At 35.5% G+C, this 16,131-nt stretch overlaps 1 protein-coding gene across 2 annotated transcripts in view; it reads left to right on the top strand.

Annotated features, from left to right (window-relative positions):
* LOC113234644 (synaptic vesicle glycoprotein 2B) overlaps positions 1-16,131 on the top strand; it is a 48,613-nt gene that overhangs the window by 24,809 nt on the left and 7,673 nt on the right. For both annotated transcript variants that reach the window (XM_026470041.1, XM_026470042.1), the window contains exons 2-4: positions 12,936-13,067; positions 13,442-13,501; positions 15,420-15,512. In XM_026470041.1, coding sequence (XP_026325826.1) covers positions 13,031-13,067; positions 13,442-13,501; positions 15,420-15,512 — 190 coding nt within the window. In that variant the 5' untranslated portion in view covers positions 12,936-13,030. The remainder of the gene's footprint in view (positions 1-12,935; positions 13,068-13,441; positions 13,502-15,419; positions 15,513-16,131) is intronic.

Below are 16,131 nucleotides of genomic sequence, written 5' to 3'. Positions count from 1 at the left end.
GAACCCTTCATTCACAAAAATTTAAGTACTTGTACAAACTTGTACGATTTGTTGCCGTTCAACATGAGTTTTCGAACTAAGTGTTTTTACTAGTTAGGTGACCTCGATGACCCAACGGTTTGCACTCGGACGTCAGATATGGAGGTCCAAGCACCAATTTGGGAAAATAATGTTTGTAAATTGGTTCTGATGTGGGTGTTCTGGGTAGTAAATTCCGTTTTTCTGATACTCATTACACACAGAATTCCCAAGTTTGAGACCAGGAAATTTGTGTGGTTGTATGACCTAAAGAAGTCGTTATTTTAGGGCTTCAAAAAATTGTAGATAAACTTTTGACCCTTAGGTACTACGTGTATCAAAACCGTACACACAACATTACTCAGGACATATTTATTGGAATTTTATAAGAAGTCATGAACAATTGCTAAAAGTTACTAATATAAGAACGGTGCAATCGAGAGCTCGACGGTTCGAATTCCAGTGGCGGCATATATCTACGATTTAATTTCTAAATTATACACCTATGTGAATATTTAATAGCAATACATTTTGCTAACAGTGAAGAAAAACTTCATGATGTCGAGAAAGGTTCACATCCCTTGGAAAATGTGTGAGGGCCTCACCCGTGTGAAGACCCGCGTTGGGTCTGCATGTCGGACTATGACCTCAACCCTATCTATATGAAGAAGGGTTGATGATAATAACCAATTTAGGACAAAATGTTAAAGGATTTAGTTTGATATTTTGCATAAAACACGTGCTTTAATTTCCAAAAGTTGCCTACGTTAAGGTGCTTACAGATTTGCTCGATTTTCTGACGATCGACACGAGTGATCAATAAAACGAGTAAAAGTGTTAGTAACAGACGATAGACATCGTAATTTTGTATCAATCGACGCATGTGATCAGACAAAATCGAGTAAGCAATAGACGATCGGCGCATTTTTTGTGGAATTTAAATTAGGCGTAGTTGTGTTAGTATCGATCACTAATAGGCAACAATAACGATCGTCAAGAAGCGAGCAAAACCGGTAGGCACCTATTGATCGTCGAAATACATCATATCGAGCGACAATAACGATCGTCAAAATCGAGCAAATCTGTAAACACTAAACATTTAATACACGTGATTGTGTCTATTACAAATAATTAACATACATACGAGAGAATCAAGTTAGTTAATATTGACTTAATTATAAACGGTTATGATTGTTTAAAGCATAGATTCCCAAACTTTTTCGCTGACCGCCCTTACTTCCTAAGCTAACTACTTAGACAAGATAAAAAAATTTCAACTCTTACCACCACAAAAAATAATTGAAAACACGAATTTTTTATATTAATTTAACAAAAACGTCACAAGGAAACAAAAATATATTTGTAGTGTAGTAGGATGTATGTAGATAATTTAGGTTACTTTTTCAAATGCGGTAGCACCCCCTGGACAGCATCAACGCCCCCCTTCCGCCCCTCTAGGACTCTTCAGCGCTCACTAAGGGGTGGTAGGGACCACTTTGGGAAATTATGGTTTAAAGACAAACCTGTTAGACAAGCTACTTTTGTCCCTGAAATGGTGCATTTTTTTACGTGAATTTTCGAGTTAGTTTTACAATTTTGCAACATTTATTGCTCTTCATTATCAACATTTATATTTTAGAATTTATCTGTTTCAATCGTGGACACAGGTATGGACGACACGGTGACTACGCCATTGTATTGTGTAGGATCTCTGCTTAATCGATTATTTCAATGCGTGGCTTACGCATTATATTATATGTATATACTATACAACTATTCAAGGAGGAAAGAACTTATTGCATTTATGACTATTCTACTTTGATTTAGTCACATAAGATACCATTGATTGACGAAATACAGCTTTTCCGCTTTTCCGCTTCGGTACATAATTGACGTAAAGAACTTGACAAGATAAAGATTAGATGAGCTAATTAATATCCTTGTTAATCATTCAATAAAAACGATATCCGTTGGATTTAAGAAAATTTTTCCGTAAAAAAATACAGTTTTTGCAATAGGGGAAACTTTTATAGGGAAACAACTTTTTTTTTTGTCTTGGTAAAATGACAATTAACTGAACTATTTCATCATAATTTGTTCGTTTAATTGAACCGTTGACGTCGTATCATCTTAAAAAAACATTTAACTAGTTTAAGAACGGCAATTGTAACCTTCGCTTAATACCAATAAGATTCTGCTTTTATTAACTACTGAGGTAACCATAAAAAACAAACAATTTATCAAGCTGTTTGTCGTGGATTTATTCTCAGTGCCATTATTTCTTTAACCGACTTCAAAAAAAGGTTCTCAATTCGACTGTATGTTTTTTTATGTATGTTACGTGATAACTCCAGCATTTGTGAACCGGTTTGGATGATTCTTTTTTTGTTAGAAAGGGTACTCCCTGAGGTACTCCTCAGTAGTAGTCCCATTGAAATCTGAAGAAAATATTCCACCTCTAAGGGTGGCAAACTAGGGGATGAATTCGTTATCGCGCATTTTCCGGTAACCGTTTTCAATGAATTGGGCAAATAGATGTAATTCCACGAGCCTTTGGGGTCAGTTTTTTTAGTACTCTGTACTGATCTCTTGTTACAATCATAACCATGTCCTTAGACAGTATAAAGATATCATATAGAAATATAGTTCCAGATTTCGACTACAATATTTAAAAAAAAAACAATTCTATATTTGTGTAATAACAGCGGAAGTCGTTCTTTTAACGCAGTGGAACAGCACTGGCTATTCGTGCCAACTTTTTAAGCTTGCAATTACAAAATATGTTGTGCATCATGGGTACACAATGACTCTGCGACAAATTTATTACAATACCGTGACTTGAAAATGGAGTGAATTGCATACAAAGGCAATAAAAATAGTTGTAAAATAAAGATAAAATATTTGACTTCATAAACGTGACTTTGTTTGTTTAGTCTACAATACTTAAAAGGGCGATCGCACCGCTGTGTATTTTTAAAACGCTATTGAAAGGTAAACTTCGTACAGTTTATTACACGATAGTGCGTAGTATGTACTGCGTCGCCTCCAGCCGGGTGTACCTTGTCTGAAGTCAGCCTTGGATTTACCCTAAGTCAGACCAGATACGGGCCCAGGGAACGCGGAAGGCCACACGAAACAACGAGAACAAATACATCAATGTGTGACGATGCGACCTCTTTCATCGTCATCCCACCTTTTTATCTCCCTTTTCTCTAATTCTTGGCCAGTACTTTGAAATTTTGAATCGTTCTTTAATTCTTCTGACTCATTATTCTCACTTTGTTTCGTTCCGTCGTCACTCTCTTCCTAACGTCTGAAGCGAGCACTCCTGCTCGTCTTCACCAGAAATTCTGACCTGTTTTACCAGTTTTCAATTAAAATTTAATTAACCTATCTAATATTACTAAAATCAAGTAACCTAACTAATATTTGTAGAAAATACGGCCCGTTTGGGGTAAGTTCTTTACTGTTTCACACATGTTTCGTAGCATTTAAGCCGGAAGTATTTTTGATATTGTACCTGTGTTTTATACTATTTTTATTGTTAGAGCCTTTTGCCTTTTACCTTTTTCTTCTGCCTTATTATACAATAAATTTATGTGGACCGAGTCGTCTATTTCATTACTTACGACACTGGCGATTTACAACCTTTTCAAATCTTTTTTTTTTGTATCTATCTGTAGGGCTAGCACGACAGGGTGCAACTAGCATGAGAGCGATTTAAAGCACGGGATTTCTTTGCGAGAATAGCTGTATCTCGCGCTTTATGTGGCGCAAATCGCGTTCGATCGTGCAAGCTCTACTGTTTACTAAACCTGTACGAATTCTGGTCAATATAAAATAAACGACAGTTGCACGCCTTTCTTCCAAAAATATAAAATGTTCGCTACACCACAGGAAATATGCAAATATATCTTATCGCTTTGCAATTTTTTTCCCAAATAGATTAAGCATTAGCAGCTTTGCGATTAACATTGCACTCGTCTAGTCCGTTAATAAAATTGCCAAAAATAATAAACACAAGCGAAACAAAATTTGTACAAGACTTAAAACACATTAAATGCCTAAAAATTAATATGATATAACATAATTATTATGTTTTTTTTAAATGCACAATAGGCAGTATTAATCTTGACTTTTAAGTAAAATTCTAAATATATAAAGATTGAACACCAAGAAAAATTTCTTCGAACCGTCTTCGAACTAGCAGCGCCTTCAGTGCCTGACACTCTCCCAACTGAGCTACGGAACGAACTAGCAAATCTTGCGAATTTTTCTATGTGCTTGTTGGAGATCATTGTTTTTGGTTTTTACCCACTTTTTGTCGCAGCGCCATCTGTGAGTAAACTTTGAAAAAAGTTATATGTTCAGATTTTATTTTATGGCGTGCTCTTACGGAGTCCTTAACGATCTTAAGTTACGTACCCTACCACCTTATATATAACATTAAGGTGTGCTATAAAAAATAGAGCACCTGTTGAGAACGGAATTTACCCGAACTTACGTGTATCGTCTATGGATTTATTTTTCTTTACATGTGTACATGACAACTAAATTTTTCTCTAAACGACAACTTGAACAACTAACGTTTGTACATTGTCCGGAATAATGTCTAAACATTGGTGTTAAAATCCATAGAAATCGGATGTTATACGAGCACTGGCCAAGTGAGTATTAAATACCGAATTTCTATACAATAATCGGTTGTTGCATCAGATTCGTGGAGAAATATCCTAAGTTCGTCGCTTGTATTAACCGTGGCTGGTGATGGCTGCTTCCCGCCTTTTGTTGCGAGCTCACTCATCCGAGCATTATTAACTTGCTACACTTCTCAGCCTTTATCTGTTACATACATGGCCACATTGCTCGTACTAATGCTGATTCATTATTTTTTTTAATTTAAATTAATTTTATATATAATAGTATATTTAAAACATTAAAATTAGAAGATGTAAAAAAATTAACACAAGCAATTAAGTAAACCAGGTAAATTAACCGCAGTGGCGATAAATTTATATTCATCTCAAATATATAATCTGAACCCTGGTGTCACCAACTAAGGCCCGCGGGCTAACACCGGCTTTTTTTTATAAAATCAAGTGACGGCACAAACAAGTCGTGCACCTGATGGTAAGCTACACGCCGCTCCATAACAGTTGCAGTGCCACTCAGAGGTTCAAGTCGCAAAGATCTGAGGGGCACTGCCACTGCGCCCGTCACCCTGAGACATAAGTTGACAAGTCCCATGTGCCTGCAATTTCACCAGCACCCTTACCATTCAAAACCGGAACACAGTAATGCTAACATTACTGCTTGGCGGCAGAAATAGGTAAGGTGGCAGTACATCCCTGGACGAACTCTTTCACAAGGAGCTCTACTGCTTACAAAACGGCTTACAATCCCCATTCTGGTCCACCATTTCATTTAGATAACATTTTATAAATTTACAATGTAAATCATAGAAAACAACTATCAGAGATATTTTTAACGACACATTAAGAAATTACTCTGATTTTGAACTAATGCCGTAGCCTAGCCATATCCGCGATTAAGTTCTCGCGAGATATAATGTATAATTGTATGTCTTATATTATAATCTATATTTAAATGGTCGGTATATGTATATATTGGACCATTTAGCATGATCGTAAGTAGTCGTAACAATACATAGTACACGCCGCAATAAAGTGTCCTTAACATTTGTCTGTAAATACCAACCGAATTTGTGTACGGAACTATATATCAGTGGAGCTCCTTGTAAAAGACCTCGTCCAGGGAAGTACTGCCGCCATACCTAGTTCTGCCGCCCAGTAGACGGCTACCAATTGGCCGCTAGCAATGTCGGTTTTGAAGGTTAATGCGTTGGTGAAACTACAGGTACAAGAGACATGTCAAAGTTATGTCTCAGCGACTACTAAGTCCCGTCACTTGGTGCCACAAAAATCCATGTGAGTTCACTATTAATATAGGTACGGCTGTTACAAACAAAAATAATTTATTTTTTATTTACTTTTAAATATTTAAAAGGAACGTAACAGACGTTACTTCCACTTAATCGATATGAATATTATTTAAAATGTTCTAATTAAAATGTCGTGAATGTTTATCAAGTGATAATATACCGATTGGATGCCCGGGCACAGTGGTACCTTATATTTTACATAAACCATTTGATGCATGATTTTATTTTGTATTTGTTTGGATTTTTAAAGTGTATAATAGATACCTATAATTTAACATTCATTTATTTGTTAGGAAATTTTGTACATTTTCATTGTAGGTCGTAGTTGCTGCAATGCCGAATTAAAATTTTTTGTAATCGCTATTTTCGTAAAGAAAAAGGCCAGATAAGAATAAGACAAATAAACGTACTCCCTTTTTAGTAATAGTATTCACCTAAAGGTTTTATTTATAGTAAATCGCGTATATTTGTTTTTTTCAAACAAACCACCGTTTCGGGCCCTTTACGGGTCCCACTGAGGTGATAAAGTCATCAACCAGTTATGTCTAACAGTAATGCAAACCACCCCATTTTCACTAAAAATTGTCAATTTAAATACCTTGTTTTTGAATATTATTTTTTATTTGTTGAGCCATCTGCTTAAAAGGTGAGAAATAATTAAGAAACTCATAATTTGTGTAAAAAATGTAACTACAAAACCCGCCATTTTTCCCTTATTTTTAATTTAGTAAAGAACATAACCGACTTCAAAAAAAGGAAGAGATTCTCAATTTGACCGTATGTTTTTTTTGTGTGTGTATGTTACGCGATAACTCCGGTATTTGTGAATCAATTTTAATTCTTTTTTGTTGGAAAGAGGGTACCATAGTGGTCGCATTTCATTTTGAAGAAAATCATCCACCTCTAAGGGTGGTTGATCACGCATGAACATTCATTTTTATAAATAGCGCCTAAATTTTACTTAAGGAGCAATTAATTTAATGGTTGGTTTTGCTATTCTCCAATTTAAGGCGGTTTTCTCTCTCAATATACTTTGAGTAGTGAGAACCAATTTTTATTATCTCGTGTGTCAAGTCCTGTATAGTGGCGAACTAGGGGATATTTCAATAAAACTTGGAAAATAGATGTAATTCCACGTATTTTTGAGGTCGGCTTTTTTAGTACTCTATACTGAGATTATAATTTACTAAAGAACATTCCAATTGACGCTACATACATTTTTGGAAAATATTTATTTACTTGTATTATTTTTACTAATTTAAATTTATTAATTGAAATAAAATTAGAACAGGTAAAAAATTAGGTAAACATACTCTACCTGTTCCGATCATTTATAATAGACATTTTTTGTTATGTGTGCGAAAGATTTAATGCTCGATAACTCTTCAAGGTGTTACGTTTAATAACCTGTATAACTACTCGAAAAGAAACAATGAAGTCTTTACGGCAGAAGCCAACACACATTTTTTTAGTTTTATCGTATCGCAGTCACGATCTTAATGTGAACAACCATTGATGTTACATGTTTAGCAAATTTTAAACCGAACACCAAAAACTTTTTTTTAAAACCATTCAATTCTTGTAAAAAAAATGAGGTAAAATGTTAAAACATGTATAAGAATTTAATCTAGCAGTAAAGAGTACTGGCAGGTTAGTTTTTTGTCATTATATCAAATGACGAGACGAACAAGTAGTGCACCTGATGGTAAGCTACACGCTTGTCCATAACAGTTGCAGTGCCACTCAGAGCTTTAAATCGCAAAGATCTGAGGGGCACTGCCACTGCACCCGTAACCCTGGCCCTGGGCCGTAAGTTGAAAAGTCACATGTGCCTGTAATTTCACCAGATAAAACGTTCTAAATTTGAAAAGGTTAATTTTACTAAAAAGTATTCGATTGGAATATAAATATTTGTTGGCATTGTGTTGTTCATTAAAAAAAGGTGGTTACATTTCTTTTTCATTACAAATTTTACACCGTGCTATGACAAATAAAACAAATTCATTCAAAGCATGCCTCGAAAATTTTACAAGTCACCTTGACAAGAGGAGGCCACACTTGAAACAAATTTTCTTTTATCTCTTCTATTTCTTAATAATTATAATGGACAACTAACATGGTTTTTGTTGGAACCAGTAAGTACAAAACATAGGGGAAAAAAATAAGTAAGAAAGCTTTATTTACATACCAAAGCTTTTAAATCTTAGTAGATAATTTTTATTTTTATTTTGTTGTATTAATATGTATGCCTTACACTAACAATTAAAGAAAATAATAATAAAATAAAAACGATTTCTTTTTTAGATTTATCGGACAATTTACAGTTCACTTTGTTAGTAAATATCACTGGTGGTAGTTTTTACTTAAAATACTTACTCGAAATTCATAGGTGCCCGTTGTTTTGCAAAGGAGTGTGCGATTTTTGAATCGTTCGCTAACATTCATTTGAAGTCTGCACTATTCTACTATTGGACGAAGAAGAAAGGGTTGGCCCATTTTATCATTCACTATTTATTCCCTTATCACTGAAAATATTACTATTTTACCTTTATACTATTTTACCATTCATATACGATTTTCAGTAAAGATAGGATGTTTTTGCTTTGATGTTTTTAAATATTCAATAAATGTAAGAGTTTGCAGTCGTAAAAAGGCTTTCATTTTGAATTACCGTTTTAAAATAAAGTGCACTTAGAATACAGTTGTACATAGCGTCGCCTTACTTTCTCAAACACATAACATTGAAGAGTGATTATACAGAAGATGGCAAAAGTTTCTATTTATTTTAAATTTCTTATCAAGGGTGTTAATTTGGGTGCATTACTTTAAGAATAGGTAAAAGCCAGTGTGTGAATATGAAGGAAATGTGATGTGAAATCTGCCTGCAAAATTTGTAGATGCTGCCTATTTTTTGCATTTCAGTAACATTAAGCTTTAAGATACGAGTTTGGGAAAGTAAGGCGATATAGTAAATTCTACAGACGGAGTCAATAAATACAGTTGGTAAAAGCGCAATGGCCCGGCGCATGGCAAAAGGTGCTGGGTCAATTCCAGTTAGATCGTAGGATTTTTTCTTTGTGTTGTTACATCTTTGTAATAATAATAATAACAACATTATTGTAGCAAATATATGAATGTCATAGTAGTGAAACATCATGATATTCAATAAATAAATATTGTATTTATTAATTCGACTATAACTTGTTTTGCGACCTTGTTGCACTCGGAAATAATAATACTTCAACTAGTCACACATATTTCCTGGCGTCTCAATGACAAAAGTCATTCATTTTTTATATTTTTCTTTCGAAAAATATTTTTTTTGAAAGTTGAACCTATATAATACGATTGAATTTGTGTTTCAACCAAATAAAAAGAATATATGTTTGTTTGTCCGATTGCGATAAAAGTTTCGTGAGCTGTTATGCCCACGCCCGCAAACGTTTCAAAAGTATTAGATCCCACTGCTGGGCACGGATGACCTCTAAAGAGAGGACTAGGCCCATAGTCCAACGCGGATTGAGGACTTCACGTTTTAATGGCATTGTAATGCACGGGTACAGATAGTTGGAAATGAAACAAGAATTTTTGTTATAAGAATAGCTAATGGGCAAACCAAAACAGCTCCTCTAAAGCCAGGAAACTACCTGCAATATTATTTTGAAATATTAAAAATAAACAAATACGATCCAAATGACCGCTAAGATTTGTCCCCTATTTTTATGTTATTTTATAGGTGTAAATCGGAGCGACTAGAGTGTTATGTGAACTTATGAGTAAAACTGCTGTGCCACATAACATATGCAGATCGTTGTATGTGGACTCTATAGAGTAGCATTAGAACTCATTGTGAAAGAGTTCGTCCAGAGTAGCCACTGCCCCCTTGCCTATTTCTGCCGCCTAGCAGTAACGTGGCCATTGCGTGAAATTACAGGCACATGAGACTTGTCAATTTGCGTCAGGGTGACGGGCGTTGTGGCAGCGCCCTTCAAATCTTTGCGACTTAAAGCTGCCAGTAGCACTGCAACTGCTACGGACAGGCGTGTCGCTTACAACCAGGCGCACGCCTTGCTCGTCCATTGGTATCATAAAAAAAAGACCGCCGATATCTTGGGAAGTTTTAAACATGTTTATGTAACTACCAACACACACGAATATTTGCATCATGTCAATATGTATAACTTATATAACGTACAATATCTTTATTATTTTTCCCGTTTAGATAAAAGTAATACGGCAATGTAACAGTTAGCGTCCAGTTACACGACGTGAAAATACCGTACATGAATGGCGAATCTGAATCCTATTTACTAGGCAACAACATTTGAATTCCTCCGAATAGTACAACCGCGCGGTCGCCGCGCGGCCTCCGCGTAGACCAAAGACAAGCCAGTCTCGCCCGCGTGCCCGTAATGCTTATTTAAGTTAAAACGTAAAAACTAAATAAATAGAGCTTACTTTGCGATGACAGTTAGTTGCACGCGGTCGTTGCGCGGCGGCAACGCGGCGGCCGCGCCGCTACCGCGACGTGGACGCGTTGAAATTCGTATCGAATAAATGTGTCTTTATAGTGCCAAGGCCCGTGATGTGAAACGTGCCGATTTGTATGGGCGTGCTCGCGAAACGGGCGAGTCCGGGCGGCCTCGGGCCAATATCCGTGGTACCAGCAGCGGCGGATCCGAACAGGCCGCCAAGGGCGAGCACGGTCGCAGTGCGTATGGGATCTTCTATAACTGCTGTACCGCGAGTTTAAAGAGACAGTTTTCTTTAGTAATAACATTAAATATGAAACATTTTGTATGGTTGTTATTTATTAGTATATGTAGATATGTTGCCCCCTTAGCAGTCACGAGAAGTAACATTTCGTATCCAAGTATTTTACGCACTCGCTAGCGACGTGGAGTTTAATATAACATTTAAAGGTAGACGTTCATTATCAACCCATTTATACGTCCCACTGTTGCGCCCGTGCCCAATTAGACCGGTGTCTCTTCTCAGGCAAGGGTTTAGGCCACAGTCCGCCACGCTCGCCCAGTTCGGGTTGGGCACTACACACGTTTTCATAGGTTTGTGAACCTTCTTCGACTTACAGTTTTCCTTCACCGAAACGTTCATTGCATATTCCTAAATTAAATTTCGCAAATTAATTCCGCAAAACTCAAAGACCCGGATTCGAACCCACGCCCTGTGCTGAAGAGGTTGTAGGCTATCAGCAGCTTTGTTTTGATTGCCTCTCCCGATCTGAAACTGCGTCTTTTCCGAGTCGAGGCGCATAATTGCGATTCACAGCAGACCGATCGGAAACTTTTGAAATTTCTGATCGGAACAATAGTTGATTTAACTCACAAATTAGAAAGACATAGTAGGAATCAGGTTCATCTTCTTGCTCAGAAACCCATTTAATTTCGAGACTATCCGATCGGATCCATTCCGATATGAATTAATATCAGGACGCAGGGCTCGTAAGTTACGCGAAAAAAATTAATAACCTGTATTATACAGTTTAGACTTCTACAACGTAACGTGTATCAAAGATGCCTCTTACTATGTTGCAAAGTATTGTAGAGCCAATTTCGTCTAGGCACCACTTCAGTCTATGTAATTTTGTAGCTTTCCAGATGTACGATATGGAAACATTTCATTTACTGGCCATTCGAGTGCCAGTATTATAAATTTAAATGAAACACCGTGCTTTCTTTGTGTTGTTACAAAACAATGCAATGGCGTCAATTTTCAAAGAAAATAAAGTTAAAAGATCAGTTTTAGGAACAAAGTGGTCCCATAGGTTCAAGGTGCAATGTTTTGTGGATTTAATTACGACGTAGCCGGCGTTAATTTTTTTGCAGTTACCCTGTTTATCGGTCAAAGTGCACGTTATCCTTGCCTTACTTCCTGTTAAGTAAGATTACAAATGTTTATTCTTTAAAAATATATCATTCATTCAAATAGCGAATACTTTTAAACTTAATTAATTATAAAACTGGTGCATAAGTAGCAGTGGTACATATATACAGCCAGTGACGGTATTTATGAATGGAATATCGAGTTCGTAGGTTCTCATAGTAGGGACTCATGACTCAGTCAACCATGATCATGGGACCTGTAAAGGCACAGACCAAACAAAGAGCCTAAAACGTATTTTATTTCAAAAAAACAAATATACGCGATCGAGATCCGAAAAAATAGTTTCATTTCGTATTAATGGAATATCTGAGAATAATTATTTCACGATTTTCTGAGAAAATTTTAGTCTTCGCTATCAACCCACACATTCCTTCTTTTTTTTATTAGGCATATCTTATAGAACATTGGCCATGGGTACAAAAATGTACACATATTAAATAGTTCATTTAATAAGTTTTGGTCTGAATTTCGCCTACCTAAGTATTTACAACACGGAAAACCACCTTTTTTTATAATATCAAGTGACGGGACGGTCAAGTCGTGCGCCTAATGGTAAGCTACACGCCTGTCCATAACAGTTGCTGTACCACTCAGGGCTTTAAATCGCAAAGATCTGAGGGGCATTGCCACTACCTGATAACAGCCATTAAATAGTAATTAGCAACTTTTATTGCTAAACGCGCAAGAGTGTAAGGAGTCCATGAATACTAAAGTTACCAGAATATTTATTAGCCATCCACCCGAGCCTGTGATTTCTGCCGAAAAAGGGGTTGGACGCGTAGTACGTCAGCTTAAACCATTGTTTCTACAAATTACCGGTAAAATCCTGAAAGACTGAATAACAAAGCCGAAAAGCTGTCTTGTACCTTACGCGGTCAATCGGCTTTTACTTTTGACCCTGATTGTGACGATTAATATCCGTTTGTAACAGAAGAAATACATTCTTTAAAGACCCTTACTTGTTAGTGTTTAATTCACGTCTTATATATATCTATGTACGTGTTTATACAAAATGTTGTTCAAATAAAGAAAATTATATTCGTTGTTTCAGACGAGCTGTGCGCCGTTGGAAGCAAACTCAGAGTCAGTGAGGGTAGTTGAAGTCCGTGCGACCGCCGCCATACACAGCCCGCCCGCCCGCATAGGATGGTAGAAACTGACCCCGGGCCTAAGAAACCTCACAGTAAGCCATCTTTTACTCAACATTGATTGCTCTTAGCTTTCATAGTGCCTAAAATTACGAAAATATAGACTAAACATCACAGTAAGCCATAATTTACGCTTAGGTACTCTACATTTTCTTAGGTATTATAGTAGTCTACGATACTTACATTATTTCCCGATAAAAATATACCTCTAAATTGGTTGATTCGTATGACGCATGGTAGGTCAATGGACGCAATGCTTAAAAATTTATAGTTTCGTTTCTTCTTTTTTATTATTATTGACTTTACAGGCTCGGATTACTTTTCGATAATCAGTTTAAAACGAAATATTGAACAAAATATTCAGATTTTGCTCCACTCCTCATAATTATAATATGTGATCTTTTCACAGATTGTGATGTAAAAAGGGACCACCAACTAAACGGGCCAGATTCCAAAATTGCTGAGCTCAGTAAGTGTATAACTTTACTATTTTGATTATTTTATATATGTGTCAATCATTTAGCTTTTAGACAGTACCTTCACCTTCAGCAAAAGAGTACCTACAAAGTACTTATAAATCAACTGAGAATCAATCTATGGAATATTTTATTTATCCTAAGTAGTTTTGAAAGTTATTAGCACATAATATAGTATGTACTTCCATTTATTTTTGTTAGAGATTTTAAGGAAATTGATAAATTTCTGAGCGGAAAAATAAAAAATCAGCAAAAGATTTAAAATAACGACGCAATTTAAGAGTAAACACAAAAATGGCGTATTACATTCTAGCTACACGGCCACACACTAGTATCATAGATAGAGTTGTTAGTCTATCATACCAAAGTTAATTTCATTTAATGGAATAGGATACAAACCAGAGTTTTGGCGGTAAGAGTAGACATTTTTTTTAAATACAAAAAACCATTCAAAATTGTCGTGGAAGCAATGTTTATTTTAAATGGTCATCTACCTAAAACAAATTTTGGACCACTGTAAATGGTCTGATATAGTAACAATTCTATCTGAATCGTACAAAGTACGAGTGAGGTAGAATTGTGAAATAGATGTATGTTCGAGTATAAGACATAAATGATTTAATACATTAACAATAATAATACAGGGCGAACCAAAAAGTTCTAAATTTTTTGGGCGAAATCAACCATTATTTATTAGGTACCAGCCTATAGAAAATTTTTCCCCACAACATCCATATCCGATTTGCAACTTCCAATACAAAACATAACCAGCTTATATCATTATTTGTATAGAGTGTTCAGAGACTTCAATATTCAAACTGCGATAACCGCGTAACGATGTCCTTAGGTCTCATATAATTTTTTGTACAAATAAAAAAAAAACAAAAAATAAAGAAAGGAATTCTAAGAATGGAAAAAGATTTTGAATTGTGATTATCCGTTTCGATATTATTGTCGTTGTATATCTATTTCATTTTTCTTACACTGCGCGTGGCACTGTTTACACTAGCGTGAAACCCTCTTAACAAATCGGAAGCAAAACAAATGCTTTGGAAGCACTAAACAAAACACTACACAACACTATTAAGATTACAATGAGATATCTTACCGCTTGTTAATTACTACACACTTGTACACTATTTGCATCTAATGCGTTTATTTACGGCCTAACTATAATGAATTTAACATAAGTACTTGGCCGTAATTATACTGGGTGTTAAATAATTTACGGTATACCAACTTTAGAAGAAATTGTCTGGTGTCTCTAACAGAACAGGATATGACAGGAAACTAATATAAATATATTACTGCTGCGCATATTTTGTGGCAGGAAAACCTATTTTTGGCGAATTTACCATAATAAAATAACCACGAGTACAAACTTCCTATGTAGCCCTGAATAAGTGAGGCTCTGAATAACTCACCCTAATAATGGTAGTTGGTTACACACTTACGCTGCGTAGCGTAATGACATCGACATACGTGTTGATGTACAGGTAAAACTATAAAGGAAACTAGAAAGGAATTATAAAGGAGGTAGACAATTATTTCACTAAATAAATACATTTCCAGAGAGTTTTATAACAACAGTACATTTTTTCTAAGTTATTTCAATTTTATACTGTTTTTTTTATACTGTTTATCGTGACTACTAAAATGTCTAAATACGACATATAATGCAACGATTCCGCTGTTTCCTTTGTAAGATATCGGTAGACCATGAAAGTCATAAAAAAATTGTAGTGTGTACTAAAGTACAATCTAATTTCTTGAGATTACACTTGTATCAATCCGCAAATAATGGTACAATTAGCGTCACAACTAATTTGAAATAACGAAATATTAGACTGGCTCATTTTAAATTAAGTCATTATTATAATTGAATTTAACTTCAATAATTGAATTTTACAGGCGTCGTCCCGTCGCTGAAGACTCCAAAATCAGATCCGGAAAAAGGAGGAAACTCCGAAAAGGCTGATTTCGAAAAAGCTATCGAATTAACCGGTAAGTATATTTATTATTCGTTATACTGCAAACAACACGTAATTAAACACTATGACCTAGAAGTTAGTTGCATTGTACACATTCTATTGCATAACACGAGACTTGTACAGGAACTTGAATATGCAAATAAAATTGTAATAGGAACTAAAGATATTCTTACGTTTTATGAATGAGGGTGTAGAGTTTCTTGCACGTGGAGGGACCGAGTAAACAAATATTTCGTGGAATGTATTGCACAGTGGCAGGCGTAAGCGTGCCTGGAAAATGTGACGTTCATAGATTTAGTTGACTAATTACGGTTCCAAGAAGGCTCAAGTCTTCTTGGAACCGTAATCGTGTGAAGCTTAAATTCCTGCGAGATAAAAACTACGACGTAAAAACATACCCGTAAGGTCGGATTCGATTTAAAGCTATTACAAACTTGCCTACTACAAAATTTTGTTTACGTGTTTTCTGGACGTGCCTCCTTCAAAACTAAATATTGTTTGCTTTGTCTCTTGTACAACAAATAAATAGATATATCGAACAATTAAAACGGACTGTACTGAACAGTTAAAATGAATTGACGCATAATTTATAGATACCATTAAAAATATAACTTTAAAAAAAATTTTTGTAT

The sequence above is a fragment of the Hyposmocoma kahamanoa genome, unplaced genomic scaffold, assembly GCF_003589595.1.
Source record: "Hyposmocoma kahamanoa isolate Upper Pololo Valley unplaced genomic scaffold, ASM358959v1 86, whole genome shotgun sequence".
Classification (NCBI taxonomy): domain Eukaryota; kingdom Metazoa; phylum Arthropoda; class Insecta; order Lepidoptera; family Cosmopterigidae; genus Hyposmocoma; species Hyposmocoma kahamanoa.
This window is presented reverse-complemented; position numbering and strand designations above follow the sequence as displayed.